General features: G+C 45.2%; 1 protein-coding gene across 1 annotated transcript; it reads left to right on the forward strand.

The window, feature by feature from the left end:
* Positions 1-1006: 1006 nt before the first annotated feature.
* Positions 1007-25015, forward strand: LOC117750218 (zinc transporter ZIP10-like). The gene is made up of 11 exons (XM_034561311.1): positions 1007-1446; positions 8568-8658; positions 10794-12533; positions 12876-13050; positions 19607-19782; positions 20791-20964; positions 21087-21195; positions 21298-21606; positions 21777-21857; positions 23340-23530; positions 23653-25015. Exons 3-11 carry the CDS (start codon positions 10815-10817, stop codon positions 23803-23805), a joined length of 3087 nt encoding a protein of 1028 aa, XP_034417202.1. The 5' UTR covers positions 1007-1446; positions 8568-8658; positions 10794-10814; the 3' UTR covers positions 23806-25015.
* Positions 25016-26365: the final 1350 nt, after the last annotated feature.

The following is a 26365-nucleotide window of genomic DNA, read 5'->3' on the forward strand; positions in this document are numbered from 1 at the left end:
TATGTACACGTGATGTCTTTGGCCACGAACCTTTTGAGTTGAGTCGGGGTAACCAGTTCTTTACGGCCCCAGGTTTCAAATAATGTATGCCAATGTTGGTGAGAGTCAAAATGTTATGTATTTAATGTAACAATTATAAAACCCATAACAGGAGCCAGGGCTGGAATTTGGATTTCAAAAGGGAGACTGTTATTAATTCAGGCAGAAATATATGCCAAGGGCAGCAGATCGTCAGATACCCCGATACCCAAGATAGAAGAAAATTTAAAAAATTTAAAAAAATGTTTAAGTTTGTTATCATTTTAACGAACATAACAAAAATGTTTTACGTAGCAAAAAGTTATGAAACTAACCTTAACTCCAGGGTTAAAAAGGTGCAGAATAAAACCACTCTGGAGATTATGTACTTAATCTCAGATAATGTTTCACCTACATGTATATTGCTTGGATTTAGTTTGAATTTGCGCTAATAGTGCCGTGATATCCGCCCACTCTCCAAGCAATGTAAATATCAAAATATGTATTTAGTATAAAACTAGATACTCGGCTTCTAAAAGAGCGTATGCATTTCACACAGACATCACCAGCCTATATGTGATGGTATGTTGGCAGAGTCCAGGCCTTCACATTCATGTATAAACTTTGTACAAAAACAAATTGCACTACTTTCAAGTTGAACCAGTGGTTGCGTCACACTCTCGTAATGTTGTCGGACAGGATTGTAAGAAGTTCTAAAACAAACTTTTTTTCCTCCATTTTGTCTTCATTATGTTTGGTTCAAAATGCAGACTTTTATTTTGTTCTTGTTTAAACAATCTTATGTAACTCTGTTCCTTCTTCTTCTTTTTTAAAGTGCTGTATGAATACAGTTTAATAGTATTAGGCTATTATGGTCATTGTTAATATTATTTTACATATGCAGCTTTGTGACATATTGATTTGGCAAATGAAGATTAAACTATACTAAAACGAGTTTAAAACATCTACTTTCTCTGTCTACTTTCAGAGACCTCCTCCTACCATTCACTTGTTAATGGCATTACACCCTTTAACAAAACAAGTGTCAGAGTGTTATGACTTCAGCTCCCTGTTGTGAGGATCTGCAATAACTGCCACAAGACAGAAAACAAAATGAGAGGGTGCATATGACGCAGTTGTGGCAGTTGCTCCTCGTTGCCTGGACCTGAGCATCCGAGCATCACTTCCTGAGCCAGTCAGATGACATCCCAGACACAATCTGGCGGAAAGAACCGTCATCGAGTTATTCGATTCTCCTGCGCAAATAGCGCAGACTGCCGGTCCGCCGCTGTCGGCACCCTACGGAAAGTTCGTTAGACGCGTTGGTGAATGCCAGGCCTTCCTTGCGTCGACGTAAAACGGGCTGGGAGTTTTCTCTTTTTTTTTTGGTACCGAGCGAAGAGGAGATGCACACGGCACTCGAGTGAGGTAGCTATATAAAAACCCATTTGTTGTCATTCACTCCCACAACATGGACCCGGGCGGCGTTCGCCGCGACGCGTACATGTTATTAACCACTATTGTGGGCGCGTGTCACGGAATATCCGAGCAGCACACGTTATCATTGCTCTCAGTCGGCGGAGAGACAAATTCCAGCGAGTCGTCTGCTAGCTAACGTTAGCTGGCGGAATAGTTGCTTTCCTCTCCGGGCTAGCGTTAGCGTTAGCATTAGCCGGTCCGCGAGGAGCGACTCTTGGACACACTTTCTGGGGGGCGGCTTTGAGCTCGTGCCCCTGGCAGCCCTCCGGGGCACAATGGCGACGAGTTGTGTGCCGACGGAGCACGTATTTGATCAGGTTTTAAACCCCACTGCGTGGTAAGGCACGTTTCAATGAAGAGGGATGCTCGGCGTTTGCCGTATGCGCACCACGTGCGGCGTTTTAAGCCCCGCTCCGTGGACGAGGCTTGGCGGGCGGTATATCGCGTCGGGGCTTCTTTTAACAACGTGACCGAGTTACTGTTAAAAATAACAATATTTCACACACACACACACACACACGTTTAAAGTGTATTTTCACGCCCCCTTATCGGGTGAATGCAGAATGTGTGTTATTTATGTAAATTTGACATTTAAGTATTATTGTCCGTGCTGATCCATATTCAGTGCGTCTTATTGTGAGGTACTAGAGACATTTGAAGAGCTTTATTCAGAGCGCGCGTCAGTAACAGTGTGCTATAAAGTACGCGCATTCATTGGCACATACACGCAGCAGCACATGAACAGAACTATGGCCAAAAATGCGTGTTGTAAAATGTGCTTTTTCATTTAATCGTACAGCGCATCCTCGTTAGTCCGTTCACTGTTAAACTGCAATATTAAAATGTCTGTGGATTAAGAATGTAATCAGTGTTTGTTTTCAAGGTATCTTTTTATGGAAAAGATTAAACACAACTCCTGTCGCCTAAAATATCCTCTTGTGATCCTTGTGAAATGATATGCAGACATGCAACACGTTGTATGTGTTTCTCTGTCTGGATTCTTTAAGCCACACACCAGTCATACAAATGCCACCATATGAGCTCCTGGTACAGAGTTAGGCTACATTTGAATGTTGCTCGAAATATACAACATATGTTATGTAGCTTTTATTTTGGCCCGGTCTTGTTAAGGTAATGTAATATCTAATATATATAATACCAGTATGCAAACTGTCCTATGTTATGGAAGAAATGTTCAAAACGCAACTGACAGAACTCTGTAAGTGCACAGTTAAAAAATAAAATTAATCAAAATTGATTCAGTAAAGCAGGTAGAACTGGCTTTATATTTGTTGTTGGAGCCAGTACATTTGCCGTGGGGAACATCCTGGTATTAACTGTTCCGTCTCGTCAACCCCAGTCTAATAAAAGAGGTACAAAGAAATGCTGTGCCCCTGGGATTAGAGAATGTTTGATGTAATATAACACATGAGCTTCAGTGTTGCTCTGTAAAATATCCATTGCAATTTAATTTGTGCCACGTTCTGTAAATCTGTGCCTCCCGCATGTTCCAGAGTGGATGAATAACGCAGGTCTTGAATGGCTTAGTTATGTTTTTGTCCGCCGTACTGTTCTCACTTAAATCACATGATGTTTTCCCAGAACTAACAGCTCCACCAGATCCGCATAAGACATTATACAACTGCGTCCACAGTCTGAGGAGGACTCACCATGACTAGTACACTGAACTTTTTGTGTGTGAAATTGGTGAAATTTCCCCTTGAAGAATAGCACTGCGTTACCAAACCGTATTTACAACACACCAATACGGCTTCATGATTGCAGCATGCAGTTTGAAATTACAGTTTAAAGGAGCTGTGTTTTACATTCTGAACATTGACGTGGCAGCAAACAACAATTAGCTATGTGAAGATAGGGTGGCGTCACATCTACCTGAGCAAAGAATGAAGTAACTCACTGTGTGTGTGTGTGTGTGTGGGTTGCTATCAGAGCTTCTCCTGGCTCCGTTGACACATGCTCGGCACCGCTCTCATACGGCGTTGGCTCCGTCAGTGCGTCGCCCGTAGTTTGCACCGTTATCGCGCTGCTGTCACCACATGTCTGCAGCGGGCCGATGGCCCGCTGCAGACATGTTGAGAGCCGGTGAGAGACAATCAAAATGGCCAATTTTTATAAAGGATATCGTGCACTGACTCACTGCCGCATTTTGTGTTGCCTTTTGTAGTGTCGTTAACATCCCTCCAAAGTACAATAAAAAGGCATTATTATGACGCATGCGAATGCTGAAATCAAGCCAGAAATCCAAGAATAACCTCCCAACCACTAATGTAAATGAACAAATTAACGTTTGGGGTAATATTCTTTTGTACATGGCTGAATATTGTTTACAGCCTCCTATATGTTTACTAGTATGCCACTTTTTGGCCTTTGGCAACCCATCTGCTGATAAGGTCCATCCCCTGATTTCTTGTAATATTATAATCTTTATGTCAAAAGATATTAGGTCTGGCCAACAAAACCTAGACTATTCGCAAAATAACCCACAGTACCTTGTTACGATGGACAATCTGTAGAAAGGAGTGCAACAGCCCGGAAGCTTGAGAGTGTTAGGGCTTCATTCATGTTCAGGGTTATGAACCACCTTTTGTGTGAGCTAAATTGTTTCTTTGCGTACATTTGTCTGCTGGTTCCATGCCAGTGTCCGCAGGAGCGTACAGGTACAAAAAAGAGATGTTAAAAATCAGTCCTAAATTCGGGATACACTTCCACCTTCCCTTTTTTTTAAAGCGCGAATAATGGTAAAGCACGGGAGGTTGTTAAACTTTAAATGTAACATTACCCTGATACTTTACAAACGCCTCGGTGAAAGTCCCCGTCGCTGCCAGCTGCATGCTTCTTATACGAACTGTGTATACAGGGGCCTGGCGGGTGAATTTGTTTTAGTGCTCAATATGTTTGCAATCTGCTGCACACGTAACACCTTTCCCACACTCCTGCTGTTTTACGATACGGCCCTTTTCATGCAGACAGGGCATTTTCTGAGTCATGCTGGCGAACATTTTTTAAACCAGTGCATTCATTCCAACCTCAGCAAATTATTATTATTGTTTTGTTGAATATCAGCTTTTAGCTCGAACACTGTCCATATTAAGCATCGGTTTAGTGAATAAATCTATTGTTACCAGGCGTGCAGGAGGAGGCACGTAGGTGGATGAGCTGAAACGTTTCTGCAAACTTACCGAGGATAATATTTCTCAAGTACATTCCACTGTTTTTAATAAACCAGGAGGCGAAAGACAACACCGCGGTGGCCTTTTGATATCTTTTTACGCATTTCAAGTTGCTGATTTACATCAAGGCAAAACGGGCAGACTGTCCCACCAATAGTACACTTACAGCCACATCGTGATTAGCTGGTCAGGTGCTCCCAAACTGCTGCTCAAAAATGCAGACACACACACACACACACATTCCCGCACTGTGCCTCCCCTCCTCCCTCTACAAATTAGTTAAGTCACTTGACTCAAAATCCTCAAAAACACTCAACCTGTTATTGATGTCGGTGCTGGCATGAACGCTTTTGTATTGGTGTGGCGCAAACTCCTGTTGTTGTTTTGTGAAGGGCCTTATTTGCGACTGAAGGTAAGCGCCACTCTCTTTCACCACCTGCGCGGCTTACTCCTCAGCTGATTGTTCCGTTTACTCGTCCTCTCGGCTCTTTTACCCTCTCATGGAGGAATGCGCTTCCAGGCCACGGAGCATCATTTGTGCAGCTGCGCCTCGCCACAGTGATGCCTCTGCTGCTCCTTTTGATTCCATACACGGCAGCATCTTCCGACGGCAACATTGTCTCAGCGACTCCGTGGCCTCGTGCTTACAAAACCCCGAATCGGATGCGGTGTGAGGGGGGCTGTTTGGCTCAGTGAGAAGTTCAGGGAGGTTGTGGCATGTTTGCATTTGGCTTTAATTTGAACCTGCAATGTGTCACGGTGACCCCACAGCCATATCGTCATCAATCTTTCTTCAAATTCAGGTGATGACAAGGGCGCAGAGATCAACTCACACGTAAACATGTGTCTTCACCTACCACCTGTGCGGAGTCTGCTATAATGAGTGCTATTACCAAGCTGGCTTTTTCTTCGTAGTCGTGACTAACTGGTACTTTGAGTCATATTTGCAGGAGACCTACCGCATGACAAATTCCACAGAATAGCTACTCTTGATCAAAGGATTGCTGGTTTGACGTGTCAAAATGACTACTTTCGTCGCTGTTTTCTCTTCCTCTTCTTTTGCAGCAGCAACAAAAACGTGTATACTAGCTTGTGCTGCTTGCAAGCGCTTGAGCTGTAATGATGTCACGTTCTGTCTGCCGGCGCTGGTAACGTCTCAGTAAATGCTTAGGAAACGTCGATGGGTAAAACTGAAATCAGCAGACTATGGTCCTCTTAGGGGACCATAGTCCTCCCCCCCACCCCTCAGACGAAACAGCAACCTCAAGGTCGTCTTTATCCGGATGAAATTGAACCAATGGTATGGTTTGTTTCCAGTATGAACGCATGTTTTTTGAGTGAACCAACAGGAAGTTCAGGCATGGTTTTAGGCGTTCTCTGTAAATGCTGAGTCATTGAACATTTTAATCCACTTTACAGAATACAAAAGAAAAGGGGTTTACACCAAAATATGATAGTTATTATTCAGTGCTTTTTAAAGACGCATTTGGCATATAACTATAGATGAATGTACACTTTAAACAGGGACAGAAATTCACTGGGACTTTAGAGGAGCTGTTGTTAACCTTTTTAAGGAAGTATGGGGAGTCAGTGTAAGGGTGTGTCTTGATCTCTGACATTACACATGAGGCATCCTTGGTATCATGTCCGTCTGGATATACTGGATCTACATCATGTGGATGGCATGTGCCTCATTACAATGAAGCGTCTACAGAGGTAGAAAATAGCCCTGCTGTGAAGCGTTGCAGTGTGAGAACAAAACTAAAATGATCAAATGTACACAAATGGAGGCTGACAAAACCACCACCCTTTGGTTCAGACTTTTAAGTGTGAAAAAGCCATAAGCTTTTTCACACTAACCGTCGGCTTTGGGTTGGGTCCAGGTTGCAGCCATCATCTGCCCTCTTTGCAAACCTTCCACTCTTTCATGTTTGTAGTTGTCCTATGACTCACCCCCACTCCTTACCTAGTGCAAGCTTTGGCTGTATAGTTAGTTCCCTGGCTTTTTGCAGCATGCAGATCCACAATGACTCTCTCTCACACGCCACACTTGTTTAACAAATATTGTAGATATGTTCATGGGTTATGTATTTGAATGCATGTATCGACTTGTTTCGTAACAAAAGCATTTGCCAGTTTGTGCCATTTCTTGAATACCGGAGGAGATTTGTATCACTCATTCCTCTTTCTTTTTCCGTCCCTGCAGACAGCGGCTTAATACTGAGATGGGAAGGATGTGCATGGTCGCGTGAAAATCATATGAAACAGCTTAGGGGCCAAAGCCGTTTTTCTGAGGCAAGTTTCTGAGAGAAAAACAGGGCTCCTATTGTCATTAGCAACCTGGAAAAGACATGGCGAAATCATGAAAAATAAACTACATGAATACGTTTTATGAAGTCAGGTTTGGCAGCTGCCAGCTTCCTTATTGCCATATTGTTTTGCCATAACAAATGTCATACCTGTGGTGGTTGTCCTCTGCAAAACTGAACTGAGGACATTCAGATCAGGCAATAGTATTATTTTTATAGAGGATTTTGAATCGTTGTGTAAAAGTATACACTGCTTTATGTATTATGTACCATTAAGGTGTAGTCTTTCTTCACTGTTGCTAATAATAAAAAGACAATGAAGTTGTTCTTTTACTACTCTAATACATCTTACATGTTTAGACTTGCTACAGAGAACAACAGAGGTCATAGTCAAAGTTTATCTTTAAATATTGAACAGCCGGGTTTGTAATTCTATCTCATAATTAGATTTTATTCAACTCCTGTTCTACCAATTCTGTCTGGTTGTCTGTCGATCCGTGAGGGCATTTTGAATGTGCACAGGGAGGGTTTCTTTCTTCCCTGTTTTGCTGTGAGCCAATGAGAAGTCATTGTTACATTAATTGGTTATTTCATTTAAAACACATACTGATATACAGGTTTGTATTACTCCTCAGCCTGTCTTGTAATTCCCAGTGTGTTGGCCTCACAAGACTCCCTGGCATATTTCATATATTTTCAAAACTTTGTGGTCTCTAATAGGCCTTCTTTTAGCAACGGACATCTGTAGTGGGAAAAGCCCAGGTGTTACTGTTAACATTAGCGACAAATTCATCATACTGAGCCACACTGTTGGTCAAATCAACCCAAAAATCCCCTTGTGATGAAACAAACAATTGGATTGTCTTGTCAACTTTCATGGCCTAAACCTTTTCGGGATAGTTGTCAGTATCACGGCTTTAGTGACTTTCTTTGAATGCCATTTGGTGGGGCGTCGCCATAGACTGTGTATAAGAAGTGGACGTAGTCACCGCAATGTCTCCCATTGGTTTGTGGACCGCCGTTTGAAGCCCAGAGTTTGGCCTTCTGGTCGTCGCCATCTTGGTTTTTTGGCTGTCGTCTTTTTCTTCTTTTTTTGACACGAGAGGGTGGAGCTACACATCCGAAGGATTCATGAAAGACCAACTATTTACAAAAACAAACCATCTAAAGATTTCCGTAAACCTGCCTTGAACACAAGTTCTTCTTAGAATATTGCTAAACAAGCTGCTAATAATCCTTCTCAGTCATGGTTGTGTTGTACACGTCGAGTCCTCTTTTAAATTGATTGTTCAGGAGAAGCCCTTGAAGGCACCCGAGGCTGGTCCCACCACAATGTCAGTTGTAAAGAAGAAATTAAGTATCAAGTGTAGACTGCACTAATACATACATTACAGTTGCCATGGTTCCCTTGTGAGGAAGACATTTTACAAATGTATCTCGTAAGTAAGGGTTTGTCACATTACTCACCTTGTGAATTTCTGTCATGCGAAAATTGTACTGGTTCGAAGTAACAATTGTGTCCGGGTGATTTCCCAATTTCAACTGTCTGTCTTCTTTGATTTGTTTCCAGAGTGCACAATTTAAGACAAGTTGGAACCCCCCCCCCCCCAAAAAGCAGCAGTATCAGGACTGGGGGGCCAAGCTAAAGGAGACGTATTACGGTGAGTTACCGTGCTGTACAACAACGGGATAATTCTTCTTGTCTTGTTGTTCCTGAAACAAACGGTGATTTCATCACCGACAGTTTAGGTAATACGCCGTTTCCTGCATTAAGATCCATTTTAATCAAAACAAACGAGTGGCACTGTGGTGCGTATTGCAGTGCAGATCACTCTGTATTTTGTTGTCATTTATTAGAATGTGAAGTTGTAAATGTTTACAGTAAATAAGGTGATATTCAATCTCAATTTAGAGGGAAAAAAACAGGTTACACATTGGCTGCAAAAGGAATTTGTATTGCGTACTAAAATAGGTTGTGGTTGGTGTGACACACAGTTGAACTCTCATAATAAATAGTCATTCTCATGTTCCCTTCCAAACAACAAGCACTAACAAAGAGTCCAATCAGGAAAACACAGCAGGCTCTGTTGCTGCTAAGAGGGTGTGCTCTTAGAAATAGGTCCTGGGTTTGCCCCCCCCCCCCCCGTGCTGTAAAGGTTCATAGGTCACTGCTGTCTCATGTTTATAAACACTGTCTTGTAGACAACTGTGAAGGAGACTTGTAGCCACACTAAACTGTCTGCAGCCTTGAATCAGAGCAGCATCATTCACTCCGTGGCCAAACTTAATTTCATACTTTCAAGAGCACACAGTGGTAAGTAGCCTCGTTTCCACTTTCTAAACGTGACTGCTAAATCTTTTATTCACCGCTGTCTTTTTGTTGTTGACGTTTTTTAATCTTGTAGTTTGCAGAGAAATGTCAGTGACGGCTATGCTCCTTGTCTCCATTTTGACAACATTACCCATAATATGACTTTACCTGAAGCACCTACACACTTTCAAAATGCTGATGACAAAAGACTGCTTTTGCACATTGTCTTGATCTTGTTATATGGGGAGAAGGAAGTCCAAGACGAGCTAATGGTCATCAGCTGATAAGATGTTGATGTCGTCAACACCTTGATCAAGGCCCTAGAGCATTAACAAGGGCTTTGTTTGAGCCGAGCTGAATCTTTTTGTGTGTTCTGTCAATTTGTTTAGTGGGCTGAATAAAAACACTGTATTGTTAGGGATTGATAATTTAAATCAGTAGATTATTCTTTTTTTTCATGCTTTACCCAAAAACAACAGCCGATTGTAAGTCTATCACCAACGCCTTGTGTATTCAACATAATATATATATATATATATATATATATATATATATATATATATATATATATATATATATATATACACATACACACACATGTATAGAAACCTATGCAGGGCTCTTTCCTTGTTGTTATTGTTGCCCACAGTGTGCAGGCTGTCGTTGCCGGCCTTGACAACTGTGAGGAGCATCTATCATTTGTCTCCTAATATTTAGCCCAGGACACGTAGTCAGCACAACACACGTCTAATCCCTCAAGACGCACAAGCTGTAAATCCAGCGCACACTTTGCTAACCAGCCGGCTGCCAGAGACCTCTGTGTTTGTGTGCACCATTTTCCCATTTTCCTCCTCCACCCACAGGCTTCACAAGAGACCTTATGAGGATCATTTGACTGGGATGATATTGCTGCTTCAGGCTTCTTTTATATATATTTTTTACTCTGTGGGGGGAAAACAAGCTATTTGTTAAACAATTCACAGTGGAAAATCTGCTCCAGGGGGCTTCCTGATTCAGTTATTAGAATCTGTTATGGTAAACTGAAGGTAGCAGCTTTCAGGGGTTGTCTGCAGTCTTTATGTGTGGTGTGCAGGCTTATTATCCTAAATCTTTTAATGTGTGTAATTTATATTTAAGTGGGAACTAACATTGCACTGTGCTAGGGAAGCTCTTATGGGGCTTTTCTAAGGCCGATATTGATTTGATTTACTGGCATCATAAGAATGAATCTAAACAAACAGTAATGAGTAAGGATATACCGTAACATTGAGCAGCTGTGCCTTTTTGTTAACAGTTTGGGCCGGTATATATCAGTCAGGAAAATATGAATATTTTAATATTTCAGTCCAACTTTCAATATCCTGATATTTTAGGCAGGTCCAGGCAGCCAATCCTTTTGAGCAACTGGATATAAAACTAGCCACTAAAATGATGAATGATGTTAACAAACTAAATTCCGCTTCTGTTACTTTCCTGTTTTGGCAGGGCACCAGAAGTAAGGGGACCATGCGAGTACACGTGCACACCAAGTTTTGTTTCCTGTGCGTGCTCACCTTGCTCTTCCATCAGTGCAACCACTGCCATGGAGACGGGCACCAGCACGGCGGACATCCCCATGCCGACCACACCCACAGCGACCTGCAGATTTCAGAGGCCCCGTACGTGAGAGGAGCCACTTTGTCCCCAGACTCCAAAAGTCCTAAAGGGCCGACTCTAGAGGAGGAGCAGCGCTTCTACATCCAGCAGCTGTTCACGCGCTACGGCCAGAAAGACCGGCTGGATTTCCAGGGATTTCAGAGCATGCTGTTCAGCTTGGGTCTGGGTGAAGTGAAGGTGCTAGATGGGGATCACGAGCAGCTGGGCCATGACCACGTGAGTCACCTCGACCTGGTGGATATGAAGGAGGGGCTTCACTCGCACTCGTCCGCCAATGAAGAGGATAGCCAGGGTCACAGGCAGGGCCATCCGCACCACAAGCCCGGCTCCCACCATCCACACACGGAACAAGTTCCCACAAGTTGCACCCAGCACACCACTGCTGCTAGTCCAGCTGCCGGTGCAGCCGCAGGGCTCGACCACAAACATGACGCAGAACACAATCATGACCACACCAAGGTAGAGGATAGTGACCAGAGAAATTCTGATGGACATGTGCAGGACACACACGATCATGATCACGGCCATGATCACGCACATGACAAAGAGCACAAACGTGAGCCGGTACAGGTCCACTCAAACCAAAAGGATCTCTCTTCCCAACCTCACAGCGCTCACGATCACAGCGATCACGATCACAGCGATCACGATCACAGCGCTCACGATCACAACGATCACGATCACAGCGCTCACGATCACAGTGTTCACGATCACAGTGCTGACAATCACGACCACGGTGCTCACGATCACAACGATCACGATCACAGCGATCACGATCACAGCGCTCACGATCACAGCGCTCACGATCACAGCGTTCACGATCACAGCGATCACGATCACAGCGCTCACGATCACAGCGCTCACGATCACAGTGTTCACGATCACGATCACAGTGCTGACAATCACGACCACGGTGCTCACGATCACAACGATCACGATCACAGCGATCACGGTCACAGCGATCACGATCACAGCCCTCACAATCACAGCGCTCACGATCACAGTGTTCACGATCACAGTGCTGACAATCACGACCACGGTGCTCACGATCACAGCGATCACGATCACAGCGCTCACGATCACAGCGCTCACGATCACAGCGATCACGATCACAGCGCTCACGATCACAGCGCTCACGATCACAACGATCACGATCACAGCGCTCACGATCACAGCGATCACGATCACAGCAACCGCGACCAAAGCGACCATGGCCACAGCGATGACCACAATCATGTCCCCGAATTGCAGACAGTCACAGACATTACTGCCTCTCCTCAGTTGGAGCCGTCCCAAGTCCCTCAGGTGGCACAGTCCTCTCCCTCCACCACAGAAAGTCGTCCCAAGAAGCCGAGAAAGCCCACCAGGGCCAGAGCACAGCGAATGCGAAACAGAACCCCTTCGCCTCTTGTACCGCAGTCCGATGACCATGACCATCAATCCGAACACAGTCACAGCCTCGTATCTCATAAAGAAAAGAGAGAAGCAACCGGAGGGCCTGCCAGCCACCCCACTTTGCCAGTCCCGGTCTTGTCTGGCCACCTAGGATTGTCTCATCAGCATGAGGAGGTAGGACTCGTTCGAACCCACTAGCCACAACTTGTGTTTCATTCCTAGAAATGGCACATTTAGTCTGATAGAAGAGAAAACATCTGAATATGAGTGTGGAACATTAACATAATAGTAGTATTGGATATTTCTTAACGTGTTTGATTTCATAGTAAATCACAGAAACCTCTTAGCCTCAGTGTCCATAGTTTGTTGGGTCACGTTGCTTTACAGCCACCTTTCAAGTTTACAGAGGTGAGTATAGAGGTGGATATTGTTACACCATCATTTAATTTGTTACATCCCCCCCCCCCGACCCCCCAAGTCTACTGTTAATACTGTTCTGTCTCCTTCTCCTTCCAGTGTTTGAACCTGACTCAGCTCCTCGCCTACTACGGCCTGAATCCCAACTCGCTCATCTCCCCCAGCCAGTTCACCTACCTGTGTCCTGCCCTGCTCTACCAGATAGATAGTCGTGTCTGCATCCGCCATCACGACATGGATGTGCAGCAGGAAGCCATGGACTCAGTCAGTTCCGGTAAGTGCCAAGTTTTGTATTTATCCAGGCCACTTTGACTTTGAGACCTCACTCAGGGTTTTACTCCGACCCAAATAAGGCTGTGACCAGCAGACTGTACTCGTTCTGTCCGGTTGTTGTTGGGGATATTCTTATGTTTTAAAGTGTGAATATAAAGGAACATTTGAAGGGTTTTTACCTCATTATGCATGTTTGGGGTTTGCGGTTGCAGTTCTTGATCTAAACATTGTTCTGCATATAAATAAATTGCGTGCCAGCATCAGTCCACTCTTCTTCAGAAACACATGTTTCCTGTGATGTGTGTGTGTGCCCAGTTTGTTCAAGTTTCTGTGATCGTAGTAAAAAAAACAAAAGAAATCTGTTGCTGGGCTGCCATACACTGCTGAATGTTATCCTCTCAGTTTTTGTTTGTTCTTCTTTACATGGCTTGTAAAGATCAATAGCCCTCTACACAGCAAAGCAACACAATTGCAATGATTAGATATCGCCAGTGTTCAGCCTTGGAAAGTGGTGTCCTCTCGACACCGATGTGGCCAAACGGAGTCACAATGAACTTTGTTTGCACAATGGATCAAGTAACAGTTCCTTTAAACCCATCGGTGCGTAATCACATTTGGAACACAATCCACCCGCCGTGTTTGTTCACTGTAGATCATTGTTTCCTCGTCAGAACCCAATAACACAGTGATATCATCATGACTGTGATCCTCAGACAGTATCTTTTACCTAAACAAGAAAAGGGGGAAAAAGGCCAGAAGCAGGAAGAGTGAGATATATATATATATATATATATATATATATATATATATATATATATATATATATACACAGTGTATGTATTTTACGATACGATGTATTGAAATGTTTTTTAAAATCTAGTTTGATGAAAACTGTCATAGTATAAAGGACACACGATATGCATCGAGTCCAAACATCACAGTCCCTGTAACATCCGACATCATAGCAATATTTTTTGTGCAATCTACAAATCTTTGCACGCAAACTATGAATTAAAAAGCGATATCCGCACTGTACCGCAAAACGTTTCATCGCAATACTCAAGCGTATCGATATAGTTTCTCACAGCCCTATAGAGCAACTTGTACAGTGGTAAGAATTTGGTCTATGAAAGTGGAAAAAAAGTTCCTGTCTTATCTGGTACCATCGGCCAGATGTTCATGAGCAGGAAACCACAGGAACAATCGCAATAAATCATTAGGTTTATAATGTGATGCGATCCGGATCTATAACCTGCAGCTAGTCTCAATGAGGAGTGGCGGCAGACCAGCATAATAGAACGTTTATTGAAATAATCAAGCCATATTTTATAGGGATAATAACTGAAGTGAAGCAGTTATTGTAACCATAATCCCATGAGTATTAGTTTTTGATAGGGCAGGCTTTTTCTCTCCCTTTCTGCCATCCAGAGCGTAACAAGCACACAGATAGTAGTTTCCAGTACAAACAAACAAGATATTGACAGTCAGTACACGCTTATTTAAGTCATTTGAGAGCGCAGCTCCCAGACACTAGGAGTCAGCCATTGCTGGCTAATCTCGAGCCTCTTGCATTTCTGCAACACCGACGCTTATTTGGCTTTTATTTACAGATGACGACAGCTCACTGTCTAATGACTTTTGGATGCGAGACAGACGGATTAGCTATCACTGGCAAGGCCTCATAATGAAAAGAGGTTTCTCCTGTTCGCTGTTAGCCGTGCTCTTTGATCTGGATAACGCTGCGCCGAGTCTGAAACCGCACACCACCACGGACTCATCTCAACACATTTGTTTACACTCGGAAAGGTTTTCTCAAACCGTCAGGAAATCGTGCTTCTTGGACACATTTGTACACAAAGGGCTGAATGTGACCACTCTACTGGAGCAGTCTGGGACTAAATGGTTTACTCATGGGCACGCTCATCGATGCAGAGGGTCCCTCTCAGACTCACCCACTCATTTCTTGGGCTGGCACTCAAGTTGGTGGTTGATACGTGGAACACCCACATTTCTATTTTGCCCTGTCCTGGTCAACTACATCCAGATCCATATGAAAAATGTGAATGGCATGGAAGTGGGGGGTATGGGGGGGTGACCTTCTATAGCCTACATGTTTGTTTTTTTGTAGTATTGATACTGCATTAACCATATGAGTGGAGAAAAGATGTTGGCTATTTTTAGATGTGATTGCTGCTGCAGGAAGTATTTAGCATAATTATGAATTGATTGATTCTTTCGGTCAGTCACAAGTCCCAGTGAGCGTCATGCTTAGCTAATGGCCATCAGCGGGAGTTGATTGGCAAGTGAACACACTACAGAATCTGTAGAAAAGTCCACAAGCCATGTCACCTTGTCACCGTGGGCCATTTTCAGTGGGAGAAAGTTCACGTTCCAATAAATGGGTGCGGCCAATTTGCCATAACCTCTGACTCTTAATGGAGCAGCCCACACTCGAGGATTGACACACTGAATCAGGATCATTCACTCACCCGGCTGTGGCACTTCTCCATGACAATGTGTGTCCTTTGTCATTGGATAATTGCAGCAGCCATGGCAGCAAATGATTGACCCAATCATGTGCATGAAACTACAAAAGGGACTTTTACTTTTCTTCCCACTTCTGTTGAAAGGGAGACTTTCTCGCAGCGATCTCTTTTCCTCCAGTTTGTGTTCCAAATCCCTGAACTAATGAAGTTTAAAACTCCGAAAGAAACTAAGAGACCAGCTATAAAGAATGAAGGTCAATACAAAGCCCTGTTTTGGGACCTCGCAGTGTGAGGCAGTTTATGAGAATGTAAAATATAAAATTGCGGTGTTTTTTTAAAGTGAATGAGTTACAGGTTGTGAAATATAGGTCATAGATCCATAAAAGTGGGCTGTAAATCAAACCGGTCCAGTGATCTTGGTTTCTGCACACAAAAACAGCAAGCGGCAGAAAAAGGCGCTTTTCTTTCTTCATGTGGGTCCGACATGTAAATCTCGAGGAGCAGATAACATGTGGCCACCTGGAATGGAAATGCACCGTGGATTGAGACCATCAATCTCTCCATGCTGCATTTACACCTGGCACATTTGTTCACCGTGTTTCAATTGGGTTTCAGTTTTCCTTTACAAAGTAGGTAGGAAGTTTATTACTGTAAACAACTTGGGAAGTTTGGGGTCACAAGATGTTCTGCACAACCTGATATATTTTTTATTATATATACAGTATATATAAAGGTGTTAGTGTGTGCGTGCGTGTGTAAAACGTGCAATGTTAATGTGTGTGTGTGTGTGTGTGTGTCTGCAATAGTTTTTGTGAACACTTTAGGACTGAATTAAACTGTCAAAGCATCTGGTACTTAAGTTCAACCGTGAGATTGGAGGAAATCCCAAACCGTTCGTCCTCTTAGATCTTTAATTATTAAACACACACTCCCCTTCCGGAGACACCTGTATCTCAGGTGGCAGTGTGCCGCCCTGACGAGTCATAAAAATGATAATGATGAACGAGCAACGCAGAGCGAACGAGTCAAAAGGGCAGGAAAGGCTCCTCATTAGTGGGAAACTAGAGCCGCTCCATTGTCTGCGATTGTGCGCCGTGAGTCAACCGCAGGCATCGCCACACGCCGCGGAAGCTACCTCTCGTTTACCTCCCGTCGGCATCTACGGGGGGGGGGGGGGAATTTGAAGCCGGCTTTCTCCTCCGGTCCCCACTCCCCTCTCTTTTTTTGCGCTGTGCCAATTAGGAGAACCTTAGCAACACCCTGGGCCATTTTTAGTCTGAGCCACGGCTGATAGGAGATGCGTAATTGGAGAGAAGACACAGACCAGTGGGTCTTCTTCTCCTCTCTTCTGTTCCCTCATCACGCCTTTGGTCGTTCTCGCCCATTTTGCCTACCTCCACGTCGACACACAGAACCAGGACTGCAGGAGTGTAATGAGATAGAGAAGTCGATGAGCTGTGCGACCTGCGAAGGACCTGCGGGGACCCCGCAGGTCTGAGGTCTGATGGCTGATGTACAGTTTGCCTCTCAGAGACGCGCGTTGTTCTGCTCGATTCAACAAATAAGAAAGCAGCCAACCGCAGCGCCTTTTTACTTTTGTAAGGCACGGCGAGAACGCTGGAGACGATAGAACGAGGAAGTGAGGGTCATTAACGACACTTTCATCTGTGATGAGGAAATGGATTCAGCCGGTCCAGGTTGTCTCATAATTATGAGGTTTCTCTCCACAATATGGACCGTTGGTAAACTGGTGCTCCGTGCTTCAGCTGCAGCAGATGTCACATTATTGTTCACAATATGTGGTCTGAAATATTGATCCAGTTATATTAACTGTCTCTCTGACTATAGAGACTATGGACTAAGGGTCACGTTGACACGTAGCAGGGACACAGATTCTGGATCCACATTTTACTCCGTGTTACCAACGGTATCTTTATTAGATATCAAACTGGAGAGTATTTCTTTATTGGAAGAAGACCAAAGAAAAACACTCTGGTTTTTTTCCACTGGAAAATATACTTTCTTCGCTCTTCTCCCAACTGGCTTCAGCAAGAGTTTGATTGACAGATTGCTCATCAAATCACCTGCCAAGTATTTTGTTTTAAAGTGCCTGCCCTTTTCCAAACAGTTCCTAATGACAGATGGTTCTGCATAGCAAACCATCTGGCGAGTCAGGTTATTGAGTTCCCCAAGTACAAAAAAATAGTTTGGCAGTATACATAATGTAAATATGCCTTATGGTTTAAATTAAAAGAGCTCAAAGAGTCCTGAATGAGTATGGGGCTCAGTTGTGGCTTGCACACTGCATAGTCAATTTGGCCTTAAAGGGACAGTACCCCCCCTTCCCCCCTCTCCCCACACACACACACACACACACACACAAATATAAATGAAATAAAAAGACTCTTATAGTGCTATTCATCCATCTTGATTGTTTTTGTAGAGTGTTTGCCTTCTCTCCACTATAATGGAACTTTACGGCCCTCGGTTTGTGGTGCACCCAAAATAAAATGTATTTGAAAAACTCCACAGCAACAGAAAACATGAGCGGGTTCCTCAAGATAATCTGAGCAGAGACATAACTAATGTTGACGCTTCCAATCAGGACTGAATGGTGTGATGAGTGTGAGCTAGGCCTCCACAGTCACCAGATCTCCACCCAATTTAACACTCAGGGGAGATTTTCTGTCATGGCTTCAGAAGACGTGCGTAGACCTGCAGTGAGGGTCAGGTTTGCATAGCAAGCTTCCTAAAAAAAATGAGAAAGTGTCTGTAATCAGCACTCGAGCATCGGGGCCTTCCTCTTCAGTTAAAATATTTTCCTTGGAGGAACTCCTGTTTGGAGTGAGGAGACTGCTGCCAGGGGAGGCGGGGCATATTTTATTTTTTTTTGCACTGTTTTTTAATCCTACAGCTGGGTAATGGGACAGTAACAGCTTGATTCAGTCTCTCTTAAGAGCAATCTGTCAGGCATAAGACATGTTTCAGATCATCTCTCCCAGCGACACCACCTGGGGCCGATTACATGAGGAGAGGAAGTGTGTCTGCCAGTGTGATTCTGCTGTTATGAGTCATCTTCCCCCTCTGGCTAGATGTCAGCTTTGGTTCTTTTGTTTAGATGAATCAAGCCATCTCAGTAGTTTAGCGGGGGGTGGGGGTAGTCAACTATTCGATAACTCCATGCAAGGAGACTGATTGGCTTCCTGGTCGTTTCCCTTCACTTCCCTGGCCTTTTAAATAAAACAGAAGGCAATCCATGAGCAAGATAAAAGAAAAAAAGATCCCTTGACGCTACGGGACTTGACCAATCAGATTTGACTATGTACATTCTTAATCAAGGACACCCCTAGTGTGTACTGTGTTGACAAAATGTATCGGGGCACAAGTAATGGTTCAATATTTCCCAGGGTCAAACGACCTATGACCTTGACAACCCGGGCAATTAAGTTTCATTGTTCCAATCCGAAATCACCAGCTCATAGATTTGCTTCACCGTTTCACTTCTAAATGTACAGTTTGTTGACTTTCCCCCTGAGAAGCCTCACGGGAGTCAATCGCCTGTTAGACGTGCATTACATGCACACTGTGCTCCAGTCCTATAAGCGAACGTCGCCAGCTTTGACGTGACATTGAATTTCATACGACATTAAACATTTTGTCCTCTGCGACGATTTGTCTCACTCCGCCTCGCGTCTGTTTTGAGAGGCGTCCTCGGCTGACAGTTTAAATGATAGTGTACCTTTCTGACTTTTTCTCCCTCGTCCGCGTCACGTCGGGCGGCCTCGAATGGAAAAACGAGGCGAGTCGAGCTCTGCTGAAATGTCACTTCACATTTTCTTGCTTTTTGTATCGTGTGTCATCACAAGGACGCGAGGGTTTGAAACAACCCTCTGAAGGATAGTTCCCTTCACATGTGAAGTGGATGGGAGAAGATAGCTTCAGCCAGCAGATAGAGCCGTGGCGGCTCCTTTTTATGGACAGACACATCTCCAAAACATTGGATGTGGCTAATAAGCCCTGGGGGCTCCTGACCCCTGGCCGTGGAGTAACTTTGTCTCCCTCTTTCTCCAGGGTGGGTGTGGCTGTGGGGGTTTGTGTCCATCACCATCATCAGCCTGCTGTCTCTGCTGGGCGTGGTGCTCGTGCCCATCCTCAAACAGTCCTGCTTCAAGTTCCTGCTCACCTTCCTGGTGGCGCTGGCAGTGGGCACGCTCAGCGGTGACGCCCTCCTTCATCTGCTGCCTCACGTGAGTACGCCACCATTTGTGCACACGCGGTTTTGTGGAATTTTTTACAGTAGAAGCATGACAAATAAAACCCCAGTTGGGATTTATATAGCGCCAGAGAAATCTCTTGTATAAAGATTTGTATAAAGAAGCTAAAAGTAACTTTGAACAACGTCTTAGTGTGATTCATCAGTGCCGACTGCAATCATCATCTCAAGCTCTTGAATCAGCCAATAGCGGGCCAGCAGAGGTGACCCGTGAGGGCCGCCTCACAGCACTCGTCACAGCTTCGTGAGCACCATGTCATGATTAGCTGACTTAGCCGTGTTATTCATACAAATCTAACGAGGTTACAGCGAACATGTTAAATGGTCATTTAACTGCTGAGGCCCTATGAAGTGACTGTATGGAAATAAAACGGGTCAACCTAAAAACAACACTCGTTCGTCAACGGTTTAATGGCAGGTTTATAAAAATTCTGTTCTGTTTCATTGCCTTCAAACTCATTGCTTTCATTGTATTTGTAGTTTGAGTAATATAATTATTGACGAACGTGCAAACATTTAATTGAATCCCCGATGAACCCATCATGCCGTTACATTTTTTACTCTATGGCTACATGTGGGAGAAACCTTATTCATCTTTTATTAACTTACCATCAGACATTTGATCCTCTCCTGAGTCCTATTCCTGTCTGTCGGCGTCGGAGCAAAATAATGTGACTAAACAGCCTTCAGACATTTGTTACCATGTTCCACTTCATTTAGGAGTCCTTCTCTTCTGAAGGGCAGTCGTGTTCTAGTATTTCCACTCTTTCCTCTGACCCTGTGCCAGTACATGTCTAACGCACCGAGTCCACCTGTGTGCAGTCAGATCAACCATCCTCGTTCTATTCTTGTCCCGGTACGAGTCTTCAGGGAATGGATCCGTGTGACTCGAGGAAATGAAATCTAAGTGCTGACAAATGTGTGATTACCCACACCGCACTCTCTCATTCCCCTCCTTCCCTGCTCCTCTCCTCGTCCACAGTCTCAAGGGCCACACGAGCACGGCGCGCACGGGGAGCACGGGATGACTGAGGAAATTGATCTGATCACAAAATTTGACGGGGTGTGGAAGGGCCTGACGGCGCTGGCTGGCATCTACCTCCTCTTCATCATCGAACACTGCATCGGCATGTTCAAGCACTACAAAGACCACCGGGTAAGAGACGCAGCTGAGGACGGTGGACTAGGCCGAGCCCCGCGGTTTTCAGACACCTAAATCCGACATGTGTAACGTTCCTGTGGGCGGAGCATAGAATGACGTGTCTCTGCCGCTCACAGGGCAGGAAGAAGGCGATCGAGGAGGGCAAGATCGGCAGGAAGTTGTCCGACCACAAGCTGAACCGGCGCTCGGATGCGGAGTGGCTGCACCTGAAGCCGCTCAGCGAAGGTAAGAAAGTGTTCGGTCGCCACGGCGGATCGACAGCCTTTGCCAGCTTCTTTGCGAGGCCTTTTGTTAGCCGTGACGCTTCTCCTCCTCCGACCCCTCCAGACCCTGACAGCACCGCCGTCTCCTGCGACAATGGTCATAACGACACGCAGCTCTCGGAGTTGCGGCCGCCCGACTCTCCCACCAACAAGACGCCGCTGGCGCCGACGAACGTCCAGCAGGGCCGCCAGTCGCCCACCAAGGAGAACGGGGGCAAGGCCAAGCATCACGGCCACTCGCATGGCCACGGCCACTCCCACGGAGGGAACTGCCATTCCGACCAGGAGATGAAGGATGCCGGCATAGCCAGCATCGCCTGGATGGTCATCATGGGCGATGGCATGCATAACTTCAGTGACGGCCTGGCGATAGGTAAGAAGTTCTGGTTGGTTATTGGTTATTTACTTTTTAGTGTTGAGGAGCAGAGACTCCAGAAAGTCACTGTGCCTGGCTGGTCTTTATGCTAAGCTAGTTGGCTCTAGCTTCACATGTAGCGTGACAGACATGGGACAATTCCTCATTTTCTTTTGTTGTCTCCACAGGTGCGGCATTCAGTGCAAACCTGACGGGAGGCATCAGCACGTCGGTGGCTGTTTTCTGCCACGAATTACCTCACGAACTTGGTAAGTGGAGTGAGACAGAAGGGAAGTGTCAGACCAAAGCAAACAAGTGGTTTTCTCATTTACCTAACAAGGAAAGCGAAGGCGTCACAACTTGGCTCTTTCTTACTTGCTCGGGAACTTTAATCCGTGGGAGTCTCACGTCCTCTCCGGTCCCTCGGAACTTGTTAAAGAACACGGCGGTGTCAATAACCATCACTCTTCTCCTCGCTTGGCATCTGCCTCTGTTAAAAGCATCGACGTGTGAAAGGGGAAGGTGAAATGCATTTGGGTTTAACTAACGCTGCAAACCGCCCGCTTAAAAGTCAGTGATGTTTTTGTGTTTTGCCGTTTTTAACTGCCAAAGAGAAGTCTGCAGTGACTGGCTGTCACAAGGCCCGTGAGGATCGCACAGAGGAGCTTTGATTCTGGTCCAACGTTTTAATAAAAAAATGTTGTCTCCGTTTCGAGTTTCCAGATGGTTGAGTGCGCCCGTCTCAAGCGGCACGTGTAGATTTTCGAGATTAGTCTCTCTCTTTGTCTCTCGCCCCCCCCCAACACGTCAGACAAACCCAGCAGTTTGACAAGTACACCTCTCGGCTCCTCAACACAAAAGCCCCCCCCCTCCCAGCCAGGCAGCTGGATGGCAAAGATGAGTATGAGGGTTCTTTAACCACCCTGAGTGAAGCTAATTGGCAGTGATGGGTGTGTTAATTGCAGTAGATGAGGTGGCGGCAGGCGTGTCTGACTGTCGGACGGATTGGAACCAGGGAGGCAGGAAACGCCGGAGTAAAAAAAAAAAAACAAGTCCATTGAAGTGAGGCGGGTGTGGACTGTCTCTTAAATTCCCCCCCGCCTCCACTCTTTTTACTCTGGGTTTGATTGATGGATGAGAGCAGAGCGGTAATATATTCATTGAGGGTAATTAGCTAGGAAAAGAGGCCGCTTGTTACACGGTGCAGGAAATGTAGGCCACCCGCTTCTAAGTATTCATCTCTCCCTCTCTCTCCAAATCCAGGGCGTTTCCGCTGAGACTTAAGGCCTCGTCCCGCTTTTGACCCCGGCAATGATTGAAGAGGCTAGCGAGGCTTTGGCATGCATGTGTAATCATAAGCGTATCAGAAAGGAGTTAAAGGACATATTTCTTCTTCGAGAGCGGCTCTTGGTCTGTTTTCCCACCTGCTCGACGGCAGACAGCGGAGGCAGACGCTTTGAGTGCTCTCACCTCGTCATCGAAAGGCAGAGGCATAATAGGCCGGGACAAAAAATAAGATTTAAAAACCGAACGCGGCGTGGCAAGTGCCAAGTTATTTACCGATGCAGGGTTTCGCGCACTTTGCAGCACAAGAATCGGACTCACGGCTGTCACTGCGTTACACTTCCTGTTACTTTTAACCTTTCCATATACAACCTGCGAGCAAACGTAATCACTCAAGACACAGAGGCTGGGTACCTCAGAATAAGAGACGGGTGCACAGGAGCTTTAATGGTGTTTGTGTGTGACAGGTGACTTTGCGGTGCTGCTGAAAGCCGGGATGTCAGTGAAGCAGGCCATCTTCTACAACCTGCTGTCCGCCCTCATGGCCTACCTTGGCATGGTGATTGGCACCGCCGTGGGCCAGTACACACACAACGTCACCAGCTGGATCTTCGCCATCACGGCTGGCATGTTCCTTTACGTGGCTCTGGTGGATATGGTAAGTTTAGCTCGCTCCAGCCGACGGCCCCAGAGTGATAATTGTCGTCATCCGCCCCCCGCCCCCCCCCCCACCCCCCGTTCGGTCTCTGATCCCAACTGGTCACTTTGTCTCTTTCACAGCTGCCAGAAATGCTTCACGGTGACAGTGAGGAGCACAAGCGCTGCCAGCTGGGACACTTCGTTCTGCAGAACCTGGGCATGCTGACCGGGTTCGCCATCATGCTGCTCATCGCCATCTTCGAGGACCGCATCATTATCAATTTTGGCTTTTAGTGAAGAAGAGTGGGGGGTGGGGGGAGTGAAGGAAGGGAGAGCTGGACGCATCAATAGTTGGCCTTAACATGCTTCGTTCGCAATGCAGCGGCCCAGTCTAGCATGCGGTGTGGGTCTCGTTCGTGGCTAGTGCCTCCATCCCAAACATGTAGCGGTAGCTTCTGCCTCCATCTCGTGACTCTGCCGGTGATGTTTACACTCTGCCCCTCCAGCAACGCTGAGCCATGAAGCTTCATCTTTAAAAAAATTAAATAAAGAGCTGCAGACGGGAAGGTGGTGCAGGAAATACGTTTCCTGTCACAGCCCGGCAGCTCACCGCCTATGCATCATAATCATCATCATCATCATCATCACCTGTTGTTAGCGTGCTGTCAGCTATCCCTCCTGCTCATCTCGTACCCATCACCCTGTGCCGTGTCCCGCCATCCATGCCTCGTACATCTGTGGTGTGCGCGCTCCATCCATCATCGAGTCCCGGTGTCGTCCCGCTGTGAGTGAAACATCTCGTGTCTCTCTCTGTGCCAAGCCCCGGCCACTGGAGCAGCACCGGCGGAGCGCTCGCTTTAGCTAGCTCCGCCCAGATGGAACCATCTAGCTTCACCTTCAAAATGTATTGACAGCTTTCAGTGTCAAAACAGAAAAGTGTTCTACCTTGACTTTCCCTGGTCGATCATCTAAATGGCTTTCTTTTTTTGCTGCAATTTTCTCCATTTATCACTTCAGAGTTATGTTTTATTGTCTAATTCAATGGGATTATTAAACCCTTGTAGTTCATAGTGATAGCTCACACCGCTGACAAAGCCTTTCATGTTTTTGTTTAGAAACTAGATATCACAAATGTCGGACCAACTTCTTTTTTTAACAGTTTGACAATCCGTAGCCGTTCGATCGGGGTCGTTAGGCCTTTACTTTGTATCTTTTGTAAGAATCAGCCGCTTCAGAATGTGCATTGACAGACAGTAGAGAAGTGTTATCGGTTTACTAGGTTTATATAGAGTGCTTCCTTGAGTTCCAAACAGGTGCCTATTCCAATTGGACCACCCTGCAGTGGACATTTCATTACACTAAGAGGTTGTGTTGTCACACTAATGCAGATTTTAAATGAACAGATGAACTGTAAATACTCGAGGTCTTTGTAGCTTCAGTAGTCGAGCAGCAACAAAATCAGTTTGGTTGCTACTTTAAAAAAAAAAAAATGGATTTGAAAGTGTCAATGAATGACAATCTTGAGACGGACCAAACGAAGGCGGTTCTCCTGTCGCGTCAGAACGGTTTGCTGTGCGACGGCATTCCCTGCACTTGTCCTCCTGAGTTATTAAGCCGGAGGACATAGATTATTGTTATATTTTGAGATAAGAGGGTGTACATTATCGACACTCTGCCGACTGTGCCAAAACTGGCCCCAGTACGGATTTTCAGTGGCTGGCGCTTGCCCCCCCCCCCACCCCCTCCACCCCTTCCTACATTCCATTGGCTGTCCTGTGGCTCACCTGCTAAGCTAGATAGCCTAGCTAGCTAGCTTTTAGCGGCTCGAGCAAACAGATAATGTGTGTGGCTTCATTTATCCTGTCACTGTGTGACATCCATCATCTTATGTCTCAACTGGCTGCAGATCACCGTCGGTCACATTGAAGTCGCGTTATTGATCCGTCTGAGTCATGCATGAAGCATGAGGGGAAACGGTGCGGACGTCCTGTTGAGTGTACATTTGATTTCATTCTTTGTACTGCAAAGTTAAACTATTAGCAGCCGTTGTTACTTTTTTTTTTAAATGGACAGCTTGAAGATCACAAGGAATTCTTTGGGGCGTAGTGCGACTGAGCTATTCTTTTTCTTATTTGAACAGGCATTTTCATTATTTAATCTGATGTTAAAAAGGCTCTGAATTTACTTTCATTCGGTTCCGACACCAAGAAAGGTCATAATTTGACACGTGACAATGTGATATTTATCTGGTATTTTCCTACAATATTGTTTTGTATTTCTTAAGAGCCTTTTTGCGAGATTTTCTTTGAATTTCTGTCTTTCTTGTGTTATTAAAATCCAAACCGTATTGTCCAGCGAGCGATTAGCTAGTGACACTACGCCCCAAAATCTCTTCGTTGTTTATTGGCTAAAATATTGTCTGTAAAAATGAAGGTCGATGATTGTTTTCATTTTTTCTTTCTCGTATGTTGGTTTAATTCTCTGGATATACAATGCAAAGTGTGGCATTCTTGCTGTTTGCCAGAAAATAAACTCTGAAAAGATCTCTGGTGTTTCTGGCATGATGTAACACGAGTTTGCGGTCTCTCTACCGGAAACGCTTCCTCTCCACTCGCCTTCAGCTTCTGTTCCCAGATCAGCCGGTTTAGAAACAGCTCAGTGAACACCGTACATTGAGAAACTAAATTAATGTGTAAGGTGCGGCGGAGCATTTCTGGCATCAGCAGTCGAGCTTAAGCTCAGTTATCGGTATTAGTATTATATTATTATCGTTAATCTGGCTACTGTAATGCAGTCCATTAATAATGTAAATAGTTTTCACACAAATCGTTACAAAAGCTATTTTACTGGAATC

This window comes from Cyclopterus lumpus, chromosome 21 (assembly GCF_009769545.1).
Source record: "Cyclopterus lumpus isolate fCycLum1 chromosome 21, fCycLum1.pri, whole genome shotgun sequence".
NCBI classification, from domain to species: Eukaryota; Metazoa; Chordata; class Actinopteri; order Perciformes; family Cyclopteridae; genus Cyclopterus; species Cyclopterus lumpus.